This window comes from Ranitomeya variabilis, chromosome 6 (genome assembly GCF_051348905.1).
Source record: "Ranitomeya variabilis isolate aRanVar5 chromosome 6, aRanVar5.hap1, whole genome shotgun sequence".
In the NCBI taxonomy this organism is placed as follows: Eukaryota; Metazoa; Chordata; class Amphibia; order Anura; family Dendrobatidae; genus Ranitomeya; species Ranitomeya variabilis.
Window position 1 is genome coordinate 49843160 of NC_135237.1, and position 18309 is coordinate 49861468.

The 18309-nt window shown below is 40.8% G+C and overlaps 1 protein-coding gene across 2 annotated transcripts in view; it reads right to left on the bottom strand.

Moving 5' to 3' along the window:
- Positions 1-18309, bottom strand: part of MPP7 (MAGUK p55 scaffold protein 7) — a 323523-nt gene that overhangs the window by 106604 nt on the left and 198610 nt on the right. For both annotated transcript variants that reach the window (XM_077268457.1, XM_077268458.1), the window contains exons 7-10: positions 8548-8679; positions 2712-2793; positions 2544-2629; positions 1612-1686 (exon numbers count right to left, since the gene is read on the bottom strand). In XM_077268457.1, the coding sequence (XP_077124572.1) occupies positions 1612-1686; positions 2544-2629; positions 2712-2793; positions 8548-8679 (375 nt within the window). The remainder of the gene's footprint in view (positions 1-1611; positions 1687-2543; positions 2630-2711; positions 2794-8547; positions 8680-18309) is intronic.

Genomic DNA, 18309 nt, shown 5'->3' on the forward strand with positions numbered 1-18309 from the left:
ACAAGGTTTTTTCTGAAAGGGTTAATTTAGTTCCTGAGTAAGCTGTGCTGGGCAGGTTCAAACTGGTTTTTGTCTGATGGCTTGCCGCCTTTTTTCTTTGATTCTGATCGGCAGAGACAAAAAATGCGGGAAAGAATTTGTTTATAAATAGCAGCTGTTTCTGACGGTCAGAGTCATTCCTGTCAGGAAAAAAGAAGATGCCGCCCTCCCTCCCTATTTATTTTATGTCGTGTCGTTTAATTTGTGGGAAAATCGCCCGGTTTTCCGGGTGGATTGGATGTCTTGGTCATATTTCAATTCAGTTGATGGTTTTATTATTAATTATTATATGAATGATTAATATATTAAAGGTAACCCAAAATAAAACGCCACGGCCATTATATTCCATAACTAAGTTGTTGTGTGTTTATTTTATTTAAGTGGGCCTTGTGTTATCATGGAAATGATCAGTGGACATTTGAGCAGAATTTAATACAAATGTGCCGGTTTTCATACTCTATTTTATTCACAATGAAAACGAGAAAAAAATGGATATGATGGAAACCGGTCAGTAAACATGTGCTTAAAAAATGAAGGATCACAATGGGTGAATCCTATCCATCATGGATAACAGTGAGATAGAAGACATGATGCCACTGAGGACGGCGCCACAGATAGCTCACATCTGTGTTAGGGGTCCGTCATGGCTCCTCTTGGCCATTCCAGTATTTCTGATTGTGACTTCAGCACAGCATTTGCTGCAAAACCCATCATATTGTCATTACCTCCATCACAGAAACTAGAACGACCATCAGCATTCCCGGACAACCACAGGCTATCCGTGCAGGTTTGGTTTTGTAGTTTGATTATGGCCGCATCAGCTTTAGAGTTGACCAGAAAGATCTGCAGGACTCTGGTCCTGTGTCCATCATGGTGCTCCACAGCAGCTGGACAAACTTCCTAGGCCGGCCATCGATTGCTGACATCCTTGGCACCTGTTACGACTCGTAGGTCCCTGTCATGGCGTGACAAACACCACAACATCACCTGAGGCCTAGTGACATGACAGTAATGAGGACTTATAATCACAAGAGGTGCCCAGTGTGCCAGCATGCGAGTGTCAGCCATGGAAGTTCACACTGCCCTCATCCGGTGGACACCGACTACCGACTTGGATGCCGGATCAGGGTCCTACGAATCCTTTTTCTCAAATCCAATGACTTTCCATCAGTTTTTGTATCCATCATTCCACAAAAACAATAATTACGGTAAGGCTCTGTTCACATCTACATTGTGGTTTCCATGTCTGACAGCTTTGCTGCATCGGACAAATGACAGAGACGCCAGACGGAACCTCGTAGGCACATAATGGAATACGCTGGCTTCCATAGTCCTGGTGGGATGAATAATGCTGGATGTTGTTCTATTTTTCCCCATCAAACCTGACAATCTTCAATGTAGGCGCCAAAGTGATGTACCAGTATCAGACAGAAAAGATAGAAATGAATAAGCAGCATTTACCGCCCATAACTGCACAGAGAAGGGAAACATTCAGAACCACACAGGTCTGAAAATATTCACAAATCCAACAAGGACCGTTGGGACTTCAGTACAGTGAGGAGCAGCGATTACCTTGCCATCGTTGTTTGGCGACTCTTCTTTGATACTAGGTATGATTTTAAAAGTAATGGCACCCTGTGACTGGGCCTGGAATAATCAGAGATGACAAATGCTGTTAGATATGATATAGTATCAGGAAATAAGAGAATTAGCGGTGGAGGAAGGAAAGAAAAACATACAATAAGACAAAACGGTTTCACACAGAATCCAGTTATCACGTCATCGTAAAAGGTTCAGGATCACCGAGTAATAAGAGTTTAAAGAGAATCTGCCAGCAGATTTTTGCTATGTAGTCCGAGAGCACCATGAGGTAAGGGCTGAGATACTGGTTTCAGTGATGTGTCACTTATTAGGCATTGTCCTGTAGTTTCAATACAATCAAGTGTTTTATCAGCAGGAGATTATCACTACAGGACTAGCTGACCACCTTGCATCAATATCAATGCAGTGAGAAACGCAAATGCCAAATTTTAGACTGGATTACATAAAGAAATTGGTGTGAAATAAACTTTGTGCGAATATTATTTCGAAGGGGAAGGGGGGTGGGCAAATTTATGGGTGCTCCAAAAGGTGCCCCCAAAACACCAAGAGAATAGATGGACTTATATTGATGGCTGGCTGGAAATCCTTATAGGATGAAGTGAGGATATATTCGGAATTCAGATATTTTTGCCTGCAGACAAACAGACGTCATGTGGATGGACAAATCTGCCGCTGAATTGGAAGAAGTGACTTATTTTGCATCTAAATCTCGCTGTAATTTTGTCTATAATTATTTAAATTAGTCCAACCACGTAAGCAACTGTGGTCGGAAAGTCATTGCTGGGCTGAGGCTGACTGACTGCTGGGCTGACTGACCACCGACATTGCAGGGCTAATACATAACACAATCATCGTGAAATGTGCCAAAACACCCAAGAATGCTACATTATCCCTTCTATTACCAATATATGAATGATTTCTTCAGGTTTTTTATCTTCCACGCTTATTCCGTTCACCTCCCTCAGTTCATCACCCACGTGGATGAGACCTGCGGAAATAAAAGACTTGTACGTGAGCTGAAAGTGACATTGGAGATCGGATCCGATCGATTCCAACAGAACAGATCTCACCGCTTCTGTCCGCAGCTCCTCCCCGCATTATCCGGGCCACAACAATAGCGCCCGTACTCTCATCTTTCTTTATAGTAGCCCCCTAAATACAAAAAGAAAGAAAGAAATGTCACACAATAAAATCTGAGTAACCTGCAGTTTTGAACAAACGGAGAAAATGTAAAGAAAAAAAAAAAAATTGGTCATAATACAATGATCTGTACATGAAAGACAATTAATCCCTGTATGACCTTGTGAGTTTCAGAGGTTTTTTTTTTTGCGCTGTCATTTTTTCCCCCTCCTCTTCTTCCAAGAGTCATAACTTTTTTATTTTTCTGTCAATACAGTCATATGAGGGCTTTGTTTTATTGCAGGATGAGTTTTACTTTTGAATGACACCATTGATTGTACCATATAATATATTGGAAAATGGGGAAAAAAATTCCAAGTGGAGTGAAATTGCAAAAAAAAAAAGAAAGGGCAATTCCACAATAGTTTTTGTTTATTATGATTATTTACCATGTTCACAATATGGTAAAACTGACCTTCGAAAATGATTCCTCAGGTCAGTACGAGTAATCAGATACCAAACATGTATGGGGTTTGTTTTTTTTAAGTAATGGAAATAAATTCAGAAATTTCGAAGAAAATTTGCTTATGTTGCCGTTTTCCGAGACACGTAGCGTTTTCATTTTTTGGGATATAGGGCTAGGTGAGGGCTTAATTTTTGGAGTTTTTATTGATAACATTTTGGGGTAGCTACTATATTTTGATCGCCTCTTATTGTATTTTATTGCAATGTTTCATCGGCCAAAAAAAAAGTAATTCTGGCGTTTTGATTACTTTTCTAGTTACGTTGTTTACTGATCGGATTAATTGTTTTTATACTTTGATAGATACCAAATATGTGTATTTTTTATTTTTTGATTGATTAAACCAGCCATCAATTGCGGGGAAAAATGTTGTGGACTGGGCGTCGGAATTTGCATCAAAGGCAAGGACACGACCTGTGACGTACAGTAAATGTACGTCAAAGGTCGTGAAGGAGTTACATAATTACTGTCGTTTCAACAAATTTTGCGTGAAATCAAAAGGTCAAGAGTATATAACAAACTTTAGAATATATCTTATCACAGAAACATAATTTATTTCTCCACTTATGAGCCATTTCTATTCCTCCACAGAAGCATGGACTCGTCATCAATTATGAAAAACTACAAAAAACAGTCTTGGTCAAAGTAAACTACACTATCAGCTCACTGATGGATTAGTTAACAACTGCCTATTGAAGTCTATGGGGAGGAGAAGGGAGGTACTCTCAGTGCAGTGAGAGACCTGGCAGATCAAAGAGCAGCAGCTTCTAGTAAATGATTTATCTTGCCCCAGAACTGGATTCACAGCTACACTGCTCAATATTGCAGTATAATGTCAGCCATGCTGCTGATATGTGCTACATAGAGACAGGAGAGCAGGAATCCCTTGTGTCTGTGTGTGCTGTGTATGGGAGACATCATAGAAGCTAGTCTCCACCCAGTAGCTCAGAGAAAACTGGAAATTAGAGGTTGTAGGGTAAAAAAACATGTATCCTGCAATTTTTTTTTTTACAAGTCATATAATGACCAGAAATAGTGCTATCATGTACACAAGCAGATAGATTATTGTGACAGGTATGCTTTACGTGGAAATCAGCAAAAATAAAAGCTGTACTTAGCCATCACATAGGCAGCACGGTGGCTCAGTGGTTAGCACTCTTGCTTTGCAGCGCTGGAGTCCTGGGTTCACATACCACCATATCAAAACAACAACTGCAAGGAGTTTGTATGTTCTCCCCGAGTCTGTGTGGGTTTCCTCCGGGTTCTCCGGTTTCCTCCCACATTCCAAAGACATACAGATAGGAATGTAGATTGTGGATTGGTGACAACGTGCTAATTTTGGACAACCCCTTTAATACTAGGCTGATAGATGCTGTTATTGAGACATCACTTGTCAGTAGCCATCTCAATGTCATCAAAGGCAGCATTTCAAAGGGAAGTGACACATCCTAGATAACTCAAGATCCACCTTTCATGATATATGACGATCACAGCTCACCTCCTCCACCTTCCTGCAGAATGCCCACTGCAGATCACAGCATGCCTAGAAACTCCCAAAGAAGTCAGTGAATATCTCCAGTGTATTGTAAGCAAACCCTAAGTGTTACTAACTATAGATACAAGATGACCGCTTCCATGCGATAAAAAAAATAAATTAGAAATAATATATGTTTGTGAAAATATGTTTCACTCTTCGGTTTTATTATTACAAAATAATATAGGTCATCCCCTTCATGGGTATGTGCACACGATGAGTATTTGGTGCAGTCATTTCTGCATTGGCACGAAAAATGTATCGCAAAATATGTGCTTTTTTATGTTTCTGGCGCTGATTTTTCCCTTCTCATTAGGAGGAGTAAAATCTGCAGCAAATCTGCAAGTCAAAAATAAGCAAGGTGTGCACGAGGCTTCAGGGGTATGGGCACACGTTCAGTATTTCATTGCAGAAATTTCTACATCGATTGTCAGGAAAACACAGCCTCAAAAAAAGTTGCGTTTTCGGTGCATTTTTTTTTGGTGCATTCAATGGGTAAAAAATGCACTGAGAAATGACACGCTGCAAATTATTTTCTGCACCAAATCTGAAACTCAAAAATACTCAACGTGTGCATGACACTTCAGGTTTCTCATTCACTTTGAAGAAGAAAAAAAACGAAACAAAAAGGCACCATACTGCAACGTGTGCACACAGCCTTAGGGCATTTGTCAAGTTTTTATTTTCTGTGCAGATTTGTCACAAAACCTAAAGAGTTTCCTGATGGCTGCACAGTTGAGCGTCCCTACATTTTCGATCTTCCCATCTGGCGCAGTGGGTGATACTGTGGGAATAGTCCATTGCCCGGGTTATGGACGGCGAGTTATCGGTAAGCGGTAGACTGCGTCCTGCGGGGTCGGGGGTCGTCTTATTGGGGCGCATCCAAACATATAAAAGGGAAACAAGCTCTGAATAAAAAAAAATGAAACGAGCTGCGGTGTTTTCAGTCGTTTTCTCCAAAAACATGCCTGATGTTTCTTGTGCTTGGCTTCGTTCGGAGGGGAAAAATAACGACGGTAATGAATTATCAGCAAGGTCCTGTGCTGGATTTACACATTAGGGACAAGAAATCCACATAAACCCAAACACAAAACTTCTCTTTGCGTGGTCTGTGCCCAGACAACACTTAACTATACCCTGGAGCTGAAAACAGCCTCGGTAAATAGCCGAGCCGCTGTCCTGCCGTCCGACGCCAAAGATGTCTATCTAGAGACAAGCGCTCACTGTATGACTCACAGAGACACTGCGCTTTCTTTTTTTTTCTCATTTTTCCCTGCGCTCAGAAAGTGACTTTACAGACATCTCTTCTCACTTCCTCCTGACAAAAACAAATATTCTACATAACACGTATAAAATTTCCCGGATATTCCTTTTTGCAATAAAAATGTAAAAGTGCAGCCATTACCAACAGATATTTACTTAACACCTTCCTGGCCGGATGGCGCACATGGCTATTTCGCCGAGCGGGTGGGAGACGGGGAGGAAAGGTCTTTACGTCGTGGAACCTCATCCTCTTGATTGTGCACTGCAGGTTTTCCAGATATCCCCGAGCAGATATCATCTTTCCGCAGATGATTATCCGGAGCGGAGTCGGGCCTTAGTCCTGGATACTGAAGCACAATACACCTACGACACTCAGCGGGGATCCGCCGAGCCTTTCACAATTACCGTTATCAATCACGCAGATGAACGGGTTACAAACAGGACACGGACATTTCCTTTAACGACTCCGCTGAGTAAATAAGGCTGCTGAGTTACAGTATGACAGTAAATCTATGCACCTTATGTGATCGGGACATGAGAGATAATGCAGGTGGACGGATAATCTGCGTGAAAAATGAAAAGATAACTGGCCATACACATTCTGTAGCTGTCAGGCTATTATTTGGCTGGGACTTCTTAATTCTTCTGAAAGTGTCAACTTTTTACAAGCAAAACATAATAAACTTTGTAATAAATGTGATCAGAGAAATTGACTTTTTTTTTTCTCCACTCATGAGCCACTTCTTACTCCTGAAGTCATCATAAACTCTAAAATAAGCTCACTGAGGTATCAGATTACAGTTGCCTATTGAAGTCTATGGAGATGGGAGGAATGGAGGAGCAGATGGAAGCAGGGAGGGAGAGACACGGACAAATAGTGCTGCTGCTTTGAATTAAAGAGGTGGGCCAGAAGTATAATGTATTTTAATCCTAAATCCCTATTTATTTAATGTTATAGTCTAATCTATTTTCTAAGTTACCGGTACTTTAAATGAAAAAGTCATTACAGTCCCCTCGCCACTCTATCAACTTTATTATTTTTTTTTAGGGCTTCCTCTTTGATGACGCTTCGTTTGAGAACCACAGTGCATGTTCGGATAGTCAAAGGAATAGTAATCAGGGGGCAGAGGCCGTAGTCACTGCAGCAGCATTTGTTCACTACCTTTGTTGTTTGTTTCATTGGCTGAGCGAGTCCCTGCTCTACTGAGCATTTCTCAGTTGTCAATTCCGACCTACGCTCTGTAGAGTCCTGCCACTGCAATAAGCAGAGTGACGGTGCACTCCCTGGCAGGCTCTGATCAGAAGTAACGAGCCAGCAACAGAGTGAACTGTCAGTGAAAGTTGTAAGAGTACCTGGCAGAGAAGAACAGATCCCTTTATTGCTTTCTTGTAACTATTTATTAGATTCCTTTGCGACTATCTCAAGTTTTTATCACACCCCAATTCAGAGTGCAAGAATCCCCCCCTGTATGCGTGTGCTGTGAAAGGGGGACAGCAAAATAGCTAAAAAAATGCCCATTAGCTCAGATAGAACTGTAAAATATGCAAAGGAACCTGCAGAGGGTGAACAATGAAGGATACAAGCAATATAATAGTCAGAAATACTGTATTCATCATGTAGACACTTCTTCTGAAAACTTTCAAGCAATGAAGGTACACTGGATGGAAATGTGCATGTAATTTACATGTAGTTAGAGGACATCCTAAAATCCATTTATTCTGGAATACTACAGAAGTGGCCTGAAAACATCAAACCTGTCTAATATACATAACTTTTTTATTGAGATGAAAACTGGACAGCTTCCATTACGTATGCAAGCCTGGCCATACATGTTTGTTGTATGGAGGAGAGAAGATATTGGTACCACGCCAGTCAAAGTCTATGGGACCGACGGAGACGGCCAAACAGACATCAGCTCCATAGACATTAACAAGAAAAGCTCCATTCAAGTTTTTCCTGACTATAGGGGCTCAAGATCCCTATTTGATACTCTCCTTACCAATCCTATGGAGGGGTGTTTTTATTCCTTTGTTATTGCTTTGGTTATATAGCGCCATTAATTACACAGCGCTTTACACACATTATCATCACTGTCCCCATTGGGGCTCACAATCTATATTCCCTATCAGTATGTTTTTGGAGTGTGGGAAGAAACCAGAGAACCCGGAGGAAACCCACACAAACTCGGGGAGAACATACAAACTCTTTTGCAGATGTTGTCGCTGGCGGAATGTAAACCCAAGACCCCAGCACTGCAACGCAACACAGTGCTAACCACTGAGTCACCACACAGTGCAAACCACTGAGCCACTGTGCTGCCTATGATGAAAGTCAATTGCAAGAAAAACCCTTTAATTACCTAGGAATTAATAAAGGAAATGTAATGTTACAGTTGATGTGATAACATGGGTAAAAATGAGCATTTTGGAGGCTTATATGTAACATAATAGTCAAATCCTAACTCACCAGCGGCTCTCTGTTTTTGACAAGCCGAATAATTTTGACTGAATCTTCATCGTCGTCAATGTCATCAGGAATGGGAGGGAGCACGGGATCGTAGCTTTTCAGCGCCACGGTGTCATGTACTGACAGTAAAGCCTGCAGAAGACAAGAGAAGGATATCCTGAAATACAGACTCAGGTAAATGTGATCTAAAGCTTGTTCTCTGGTATGTTAAGCAATGATTGCAAATAATGGTTAAAAAAATAATACAATTCCCATATAAAGCTTCCTTCTTCTTCAAAAGGTTTATGGCCATAAATTAATACAGCTACTAAAAGGTCAAATAGAAAGAAATTAAAAAAAAAAAAAAATGTAAAGATGTAAACTGACAAACAGGTGGAATTACTCGATGAACAATGTCACGTCCTTACGCAACTGTCCCTTCCTACTTATATAGCATCAGTATGTATAGATCCCCCGATAGCGCACATTCACCCTTTCAAGACATGAATTTTGGTTATGAAGACACAGACTCCTATCTACTGAAAAAAAAAGAAACCTAAAACTATACATAGACATAACATTACCAGACTTCTAGCATCGCCAGCTGAAAGTAATTTTAAGGAAATGTCTGTGAGTAAGAAAAAATTGTCATGATTTAATTAAGGCGATTCTAGGACAAATAGACGGAAATCCACTGAATTACTTGTTTCGTTTTATGTTCTATCCAATTGACCAAAACTGGCGGAGTTGTAGCAACGCTAAAGCTTAGAGTGAATGGAGCTGTAAAGACGAGGCAGCGACAAGACAGAGACACAGCCTTTTTATTCTCCACAATGGGGGGTTCAAGGGTCGGACCTCAACTGATCAGAAAACGATGGAGTATATAAGCAATGCTCCATGGAAACACTTTCAATATACAGTTAGGTCCATATATATTTGGACAGAGATGACATTTTTCTAATTTTGGTTATAGACATTTCCACAATGAATTTTAAACAAAACAATTCAGATGCAGTTGAAGTTCAGACTTTCAGCTTTCATTTGAGGGTATCCACATTAAAATTGGATGAAGGGTTTAGGAGTTTCAGCTCCTTAACATGTGCCACCCTGTTTTTAAAGGGACCAAAAGTAATTGGACAATTGACTCCAAGGCTATTTCATGGACAGGTGTGGGCAATCCCTTCATTATGTCATTCTCAAATAAGCAGATAAAAGGCCTAGAGTTGATTTGAAGTGTGGTGCTTGCATTTGGAAGGTTTTGCTGTGAAGTAAACATTCGGTCAAAGGAGCTCTCCATGCAGGTGAAACAAGCCATCCTTAAGCTGCGAAAACAGAAAAAACCCATCCGAGAAATTGCTACAATATTAGGAGTGGCAAAATCTACAGTTTGGTACATCCTGAGAAAGAAAGAAAGCACTGGTGAACTCATTAATGCAAAAAGACCTGAGCGCCCATGGAAGACAACAGTGGTGGGTGATCGCAGAATAATCTCCATGGTGAAGAGAAACCCCTTCACAACTGCCAACCAAGTGAACAACACTCTCCAGGAGGTCGGCGTATCAATATCCAAATCTACCATAAAGAGAAGACTGCATGAAAGTAAATACAGAGGGTTCACTGCACGGTGCAAGCCACTCATAAGCATCAAGAATAAAAAGGCTAGACTGGACTTTGCTAAAAAACATCTAAAAAAGCCAGCACAGTTCTGGAAGAACATTCTTTGGACAGATGAAACCAAGGTCAACCTCTACCAGAATGATGGGAAGAGAAAAGTATGGCGAAGGCGTGGTACAGCTCATGATCCAAAGGATACCACATCATCTGTAAAACATGGCGGAGGCAGTGTGATGGCTTGGGCATGCATGGCTGCCAGTGGCACTGGGTCACTAGTGTTTATTGATGATGTGACACAGGACAGAAGCAGCCGAATGAATTCTGAGGTATTCAGAGCCGCCATACGGTGTGCTCAGATCCAGCCAAATGCAGCAAAACTGATTGGTCGTCGTTTCATACTACAGATGGACAATGACCCAAAACATAAAGCCAAAGCAACCCAGGAGTTTATTAAAGCAAAGAAGTGGAATATTCTTGAATGGCCAAGTCAGTCACCTGATCTCAACCCAATTGAGCAGCATTTCACTTGTTAAAGACTAAACTTCAGACAGAAAGGCCCACAAACAAACATCAACTGAAAACCACCGCAGTGAAGGCCTGGCAGAGCATCAAAAAGGAGGAAACACAGCTTCTGGTGATGTCCATGAGGAGGAAACACAGCGTCTGGTGATGTCCATGAGTTCAAGACTTCAGGCAGTCATTGCCAACAAAGGGTTTTCAACCAAGTACTAGGAATGAACATTTTATTTAAAATTATTTAATCTGTCCAATTACTTTTGGTCCCTTTAAAAACAGGGAGGCACATATTAAGGAGTCGAAACTCCTAAACCCTTCATCCAATTTTAATGTGGATACCCTCAAATGAAAGCTGAAAGTCTGAACTTCAACTGCATCTGAATTGTTTTGTTTAAAATTCATTGTGGTAATGTTTATAACCAAAATTAGAAAAATGTTGTCTGTGTCCAAATATATATGGACCTAACTGTACCTCCAAAAAAAGAGAAATCCCCTACTAGCCATCCTGAGGACTATTAGCACTTTTACAAGTTAACAGGCAAAAAGAAAATTAAGAGTAGCAGAGCTTGACAAAGTTCTGTGCGACGTGAAATCAAGAAAATGGAATATGAGGTAACATGGAGTATATGTATACACTAGATAAAGAACTCACTGAGCGTGGTACTATAACAAGGTGCCACTGGTGTAACAAGTCAGCTTGTAAGGTTTCTTCCCTCACAAATATTCCACGATCCACTCTGAGTAAGTGGATTCTCTTAGGCCCCGCAACAACCATGCAGAGTTACAGAGTGGGGCCGTCAGGTACAGACACAGTACATAAAATTCAGCAATGCTCAGTTGACTTCATTTGAATATAGACTGTAAACCAGGTTCTTTTGCCTAACATCAGTGTCGGACCTCAAATTTTCTTCTAGATCAGTGTTCCCCAACTTCAGTCCTTAAGAGCCACACACAGATCAAGTTTTCAGAATATCTTGAGCATTGGAATTACAACCTGGGTAATATTAAGGAGATTGTGAAAACATGATCTGTTGGTGGCTCTTGAGGACTGGAGTTGGAGAACATAGTTGTAGATAAAGGGGAAACAATTCCCACAGACACATTCAAAGTCTTGTAGAAAGTCTTCCCAGAAGTTTGGAAGCAAGCAAAAAGTTTTCATCTGGCCTAGATGCCAAAAAAACAGTGCACGACTTTGTGATCCATTTTGTCTAGCTCAGGCATAAGACAACTGCCCAGACAAGACAGTCACTTTTCCTTGATTACAAGAAGAAAATAAATCAATTATAATGTCAACACTAGAAGCTGAGGATATGGGCACTCAACCAAGGACCTGGAATAAACCAATGCTCCCTCCAAAATACCGGAAAGCTGACACTCCACTACTTAATTGTGATTCAAACGTAAAAAGCCAAATCACTTCCAGTTTGTAATTGTGCCAAAAAAAGGACAACATAGCTGCCTGAGCTGAGGGAAAGAAGAGGCTCTTCATCCAATATTTATTTTGTATAGGAAATCATGGCAAGCCGCAAACAGGATAGGCCAAGAACCCACCTCAGACAGGAACTGTAGAACATAAATGGGAAAGGAGAACTTGAATGGATTCTACAATTACAAACTTCAAAGTGGAATTATCTCTCTACATCACTTGTCCCATAAAGTCCGCTCTTGGAAGCTGAACTATGGTAATATTACATATATTAAGACTATGTCAACACCTATCTTTGATTTCTCAGGAAAAAATTACTTTGCGGTTAATCTGTTGAAAACCAGACCTGTTTACACTTACGAATATAAAATCAAGCCATTTTTGTTTTTTTGGTAGTATACTGTTGGAGGTGGTGACTGAATCCTGTGAGATGACCGTCAGACAGGTACTCGAGGGGAGATTATGATCCAGACGGACGCATCAGATGTCGGATTAGGCGCGGTCTTGTCTCAGGAAATGAATGGCGAATAACAATCAATAATGTACCAGACTCGGAAGATATCTCCCTGTGAGAAAAACTACTCTATCGTGGAGAAGGAGTGTTGAGTGTTTGGCCATCAATTGGGCGTTGGACATACGACCTATTATTGTTCTGACAGCCGGCCGTATAACTCATGCGAGCATCATATCGAAGGTTGCATCAAAATCAGCAATGCAAGTCCATGGGTCAGATGAAAAATCAGATCGTACTCAGCTAATAGCCACGTGAGATCCGATTTTCGTGGACTGTCAGAATGAAGATTTTTTTTTTCCCCTCCATGTAAGAGAAACATTGGCCAAACTCATCAGTCTTTTCTCAAACGTGGAAAATCCAGATGTCTGAATGAGGCCATATTGTGATACTCGCCTTGTACTGCAGATGTCTTACATAAGTGCGTTCAACAATAGATCTTAGTATATTAAAGTTCGGACTTTAAATGTTAAAGTTTACAAAAAAAAAGGTTCCAATTAGTTTTCGGGTTTATGATTGCAGCAAAGGACATGGTTGATAAAATGTGATTTGGCATAAGACCGCAGATACTTCCCATGTACATTACAAGCTTTTTCTATTTCGTGTTATCATCTATATCACGCCGTTAAGAAACAGATCAATGAAGGGTAATTTTACAGACGTGCGAGTTTCCGAATCCTCATCTGTTTAGAATACATTGCGTCAACATATATTTATATCACTTCCATGAAACCAATGGATGTGTAAAATTAGGTGTGAAAATGCTAAACATCAGCTCACAGCAAATCATATTTTTGAGGTCTAATAAAAAAAAATTAAAAAAAATCTAAAAAAAATATATAAATATACTATATATATATATATATATATATATATATATATATATATATATATATATATATATATATTTTTTTTTTTTTTAATTTAAAAAAAAGTAAAATCCCGAGAACTCAGCCTTATATAGGTATAGTTAAAAAAATAAATGTATTGAAAACTAAAAGCCATAAAGACTTTGACAATGGCTTGAAAATTTCTCGCTAGTCAGCTCACTGTCCCTCTTTGCTGAGACTTGTTGTACTCCAGCAGAATTAAGTCTTGAGATTGCCAAAAGTATAGTCTGATCTTACTCAAATTCTGGAGTCCATCTGGCCCATTCTTGCATTTAAGAGCCTTAACAAGTACTAGCAAACAGAAAAGATAAAGCATGAGTACAGGATTAGACTACACAGTGTTTGTTTGTAGTCTGTTACCATGGGAACACATAGTTCTGCAATGGAGCTGTAAAAAAAGAAAAAAAAAAAAATTTACTGCGAGGTTGCTTAATTTGTCAAATTAAGAAACACTGAAGCGAAAATAAAAAGCCAGTATAGGCGTACACAGCATTTGCAGAGGTTTTCTAATTTACTCTTAAGCTTGAAAAGTGGGAAGCAGCTATGTTAACAGAAAAAAAGAAAGCATACTTTATTCCCCAAACTGTGAGGTATGGTATGGTCTCAGCGGCTGGTGCAGTCAACTCAGGCAGGACCAAAAAAAGCTTAGTTATTGGCTAAAGCATTGACGATGTGACACAAGGAGACTTTCCGCTGGACCAGAGGAGGGTGAGTAAGGACCATTTTTGTTTCTCCCATAGGCTACAGATGATTACTGGGTTTCTCCCATAGGCTACAGATGATTGCTGGGGTTTCTCCCATAGGCTACAGATGATTACTGGGTTTCTCCCATAGGCTACAGATGATTGCTGGGGTTTCTCCCATAGGCTACAGATGATTACTGGGGTTTCTCCCATAGGCTACAGAGGATTGCTGGGGTTTCTCCCATAGGCTACAGAGGATTGCTGGGGTTTCTCCCATAGGCTACAGAGGATTGCTGGGGTTTCTCCCATAGGCTACAGATGATTACTGGGTTTCTTCCATAGGCTACAGATGATTACTGGGTTTCTCCCATAGGCTACAGAGGATTGCTGGGGTTTCTCCCATAGGCTACAGATGATTACTGGGTTTCTCCCATAGGCTACAGGATTGCTGGGGTTTCTCGCATAGGCTACAGATGATTGATGAGGTTTCTCCTATAGGCTACAGATGATTACTGGGTCTCTTCCATAGGCTATAGATCAGGGGTGGGGAACCTCAGGCCTCAGGGCCATTTACGGCCCTCGATGACCTTTTATCAGGCCCCCGAGCAGATTCTCAGAGACCACATTCTTGGGCAGGGAGGTGTATTTTGATTACAACCAGCTCATTAATTTCTTCTTGCTCTGTTAGCACAGACACAGTGTTCACTACTGAACACTGAAGGGCATGCAATGAAAGATTACGTCCTGACACCAGTGCCAGAGTCAGGATGCACTTTGTGGGCGGTGTTTGTACGGCCCCCGAAGGATGGTATAAATATCCAAATGGCCCTTGGCAGAAAAAAGATTCCCCAACCCTGCTATAGATGATTGCTGGGGTTTCTCCCATAGGCTACAGAGGATTGCTGGGGTTTCCTGCTGTCATTGTGGGAGCTCTCTAACAGAAAAGGAGATTAATATACCCCTTTAATAATAATAGTCGGAATCTGGCCGACTGTTAGAAGTAGCTTTGCTTCTTTCTTAGTACATGACCCTGAGCATATTCATGTCATCTGCGCAGACATCTGTGTAGCGTGCAGAAACACCACTTAGAATTTTTGGGTATGGTAAAATGTGTATCCATAAACCTCATACTCGGCTGAACCGTAACCTCAGATTTAAATAGCGCATTTTATTGTGTGATCTTCGGATTGGATATATTGTTCAGAGAATGGTCCAGAAGAGGCACAAGTAAATCACCTCTAGAAACAGAAGGCAGACGAGTTACTTCCATCACTCCGGACTGCCAGGAGGGATATAAAATCCACAGTTCCCGCACAGCACAGAGCCGCGCTCCCCCCAACCTCCTCACAGATAGAAGCCTGCCCTGGATAGAACATCAATGTACTACTGACCTCTCTGGCAGAGCGGACAGATCTGCGAATTTAATAACCATGTCTTCAATGCTGAAAACCAGCTGTCCACATATGTTTATTGGATTACTCAAATCACATCTTACAAAAGGGAAAATGTTTTCTTATATTATTTTGAACGTGACAGTATTTGAGCAGAGAAGAGGAAAATGTTGGGAGTTGGAGTCTTTTTTTTTTTTTTTTTTAACTGTTCGTTCTGGTTAGTTCATTTTCACATTGTGAAAATCAGTACAGAATCCACGCTGTTCGCTAATGACAATCTGCGGTGCAGGCCTGACCTCATTTTGCATTGTGGACAAAGTCAATTAGGTGGAGCAATAACCTCGGCTTCACCTTAACAGGAAAAAAATAATAATAAAGGCATAAATGGACGCTGATCCAAAAGAATATTCGGGGTCATGAGCGCACGGTGAGCCAAGCTGCCCACCAGCCAACAGGGATCACGTGGCTGCCATATGGATTCTCATCATGTGTAAGTATCAGCATTTCTGCCAAGTGGCATCCAAAAACAGGCGCTTCTAAGAGTGCAGAGACTCCTATTTAGAGGGGTTGTCCAGGCTTCAGATCCATCATATAGCTCATCAATGTCAGATCAGTGGGGGTCTAACATCCAACACCACCACTGATCCGCTGATTTCAGGCCAAGTGCTGGCGGTACATTTTGACAAAATTAAAACTTGCATTCGAGCACGCGGCTTATGACTACTATGGACTACTATGTCCAAATTCCACTGTTTCCGTGCTTGTCTCATTAAAGAATTACAAAAAAAACCCCAAATAAACATAACACCCCCCAGATGATCAGCAGGGGCGTGAAGGGGAGCAGTTGTTGGACTCCCACAATCTGATTTTGATGACTTAAACGAAGGCTATGTTCACAAGTTGCGTTTTTGCTGCATTTTTTAAAGCAATTTTTTAGCTGCGTTTTACAGTACCAGCAAAGTCTGAGATTTCAGAAATCTCATGCACACACGGATTTTATTTTCCTGACAGATTTGGAAACTACTGTTTTTTTTTGTTTTTTTTATATATAACTGCAGGATGTCACTTCTTTCAGCGTTTTTTTCTGCGTATTTGCGGCATTTTTTCACCCATAGGAAACAATGCGTAAGTGCAATAACGCAGCAAAGAGATGCAGGTATAAATTTTTGGTGTGTCTTATTGCAAAAACCTAAGGAAGTTAAATCAGGCTTTTTTTTGTGGGGGGGAGGGCACAAAATTTGCACAACAGACAACCAAAACGCAGCAATAAAAACGCAGCAATACCTGCTTTTTATATGCAGCTTCTTTACTGCCAAGAGAAGGTTGTGTTTCCAGATAAAAAACACAGCAAAAACTCAACGTGTGAACATAGCCTTTAGTCATCAAAATTGTAACCCTGGACAATCTCTTTCATTAAAGGAGTTGTCCGATGTTAAACTACAAGTCTGAAGTCACAATATTCGCTGATGCCGGGCGGTCATGTGACCACAAGTATGTGATATGCATACTCCCGGACACATTCCGACTAGACTGTTTGCAGCCTCACTCAACACACTTGCATCGAGCAAGGCGTTGTCCAACTAGTTGAAATGTGTCTGGGACTGGGCATATCATATACTTGTGATTACTTGACCGTCCGCTCCCGGCACCAGAAATTTCTCAACGCACAGTGCATGTGACACAAGTCTGCAGCCACAAAGAGCGACTTCAGACTTATAGTTTAACAACACCTTTATCAGGGGCATAGACTGGCAGCAGCACAGTGGTCCAGTGTCCTGCTCAGCTGGAGTCCTGGGTTTGAATCAAACCAAAGACAAATCATATGTTTGTGCCGATTTCTTCTTTGCCCTCCATTTCCCTCCCACATCCCCTTTTGAGAAAGTATCTACGCGAAACGCGCGTCAAGGGGGTCAGCAAGGAGACTCAAGGACTGTGCCAGTCACTATTGGTGAGCAGGATTAATGGAATAATTATATGTATATAGTTTGGGTGACCCACTGATTGACTTTGTTGATACTATGGTTTCCCTATATAAGGTTCGATCTGCTCTACCCCTGGATACCCCTGAGTCCTTGTCTATCTCCCTTGCTGTACCAGTGTGTCTCCACAGCTATTCCCCTCCCTGTTGCCAATATGTATGGCTATTATTGTTTGTACTAATTTAATCAACTTTTTGGATTTTTATTTATGTTGTGGTGGTTCATATACTCCAATTTCTCTGGTGTTTCTCAATTCTATGGGAGCATTCCATCTGTTCATGTGAGTTTTGTATTAATGCATTTACTTTGGGAGCGAGGCTTTGGTCCTCCTCGGCCGTTGTATTTTGGATTGCTTTTGGTAACGTTGTATTTAATATAAAATAAGACAGCGAATCCCAAAAATGAAATAAAAAAAAAAAAAAAAAAAAGGCTAGTTTAAAGATGATCATCCTGTGATCACTGATAGGACCCTTCTATATATGCAGGTCTTAGGTGACCCACGTATTCACGGTTGCCCATTAATTTACTTTAGGCAAAATAACTGGTAGGAAATAAATATAACACAGTGTTGACCAAGCTTCTGCCTGCCCCCGAAGAGCACCAACGCAGCTCACAGGTAACACTTTATACACAACTGACTAGTTTTTTTTATACCCAACTGACTAGTTTTTTTTTCTTTTTAAGAGTTACAACTTACACTCATTGCACTGGATTTTAGAAAAGCCAAACATGCAGCCTCTCAAAGGTGATGGGAAATTATCAGTAAATAAAAT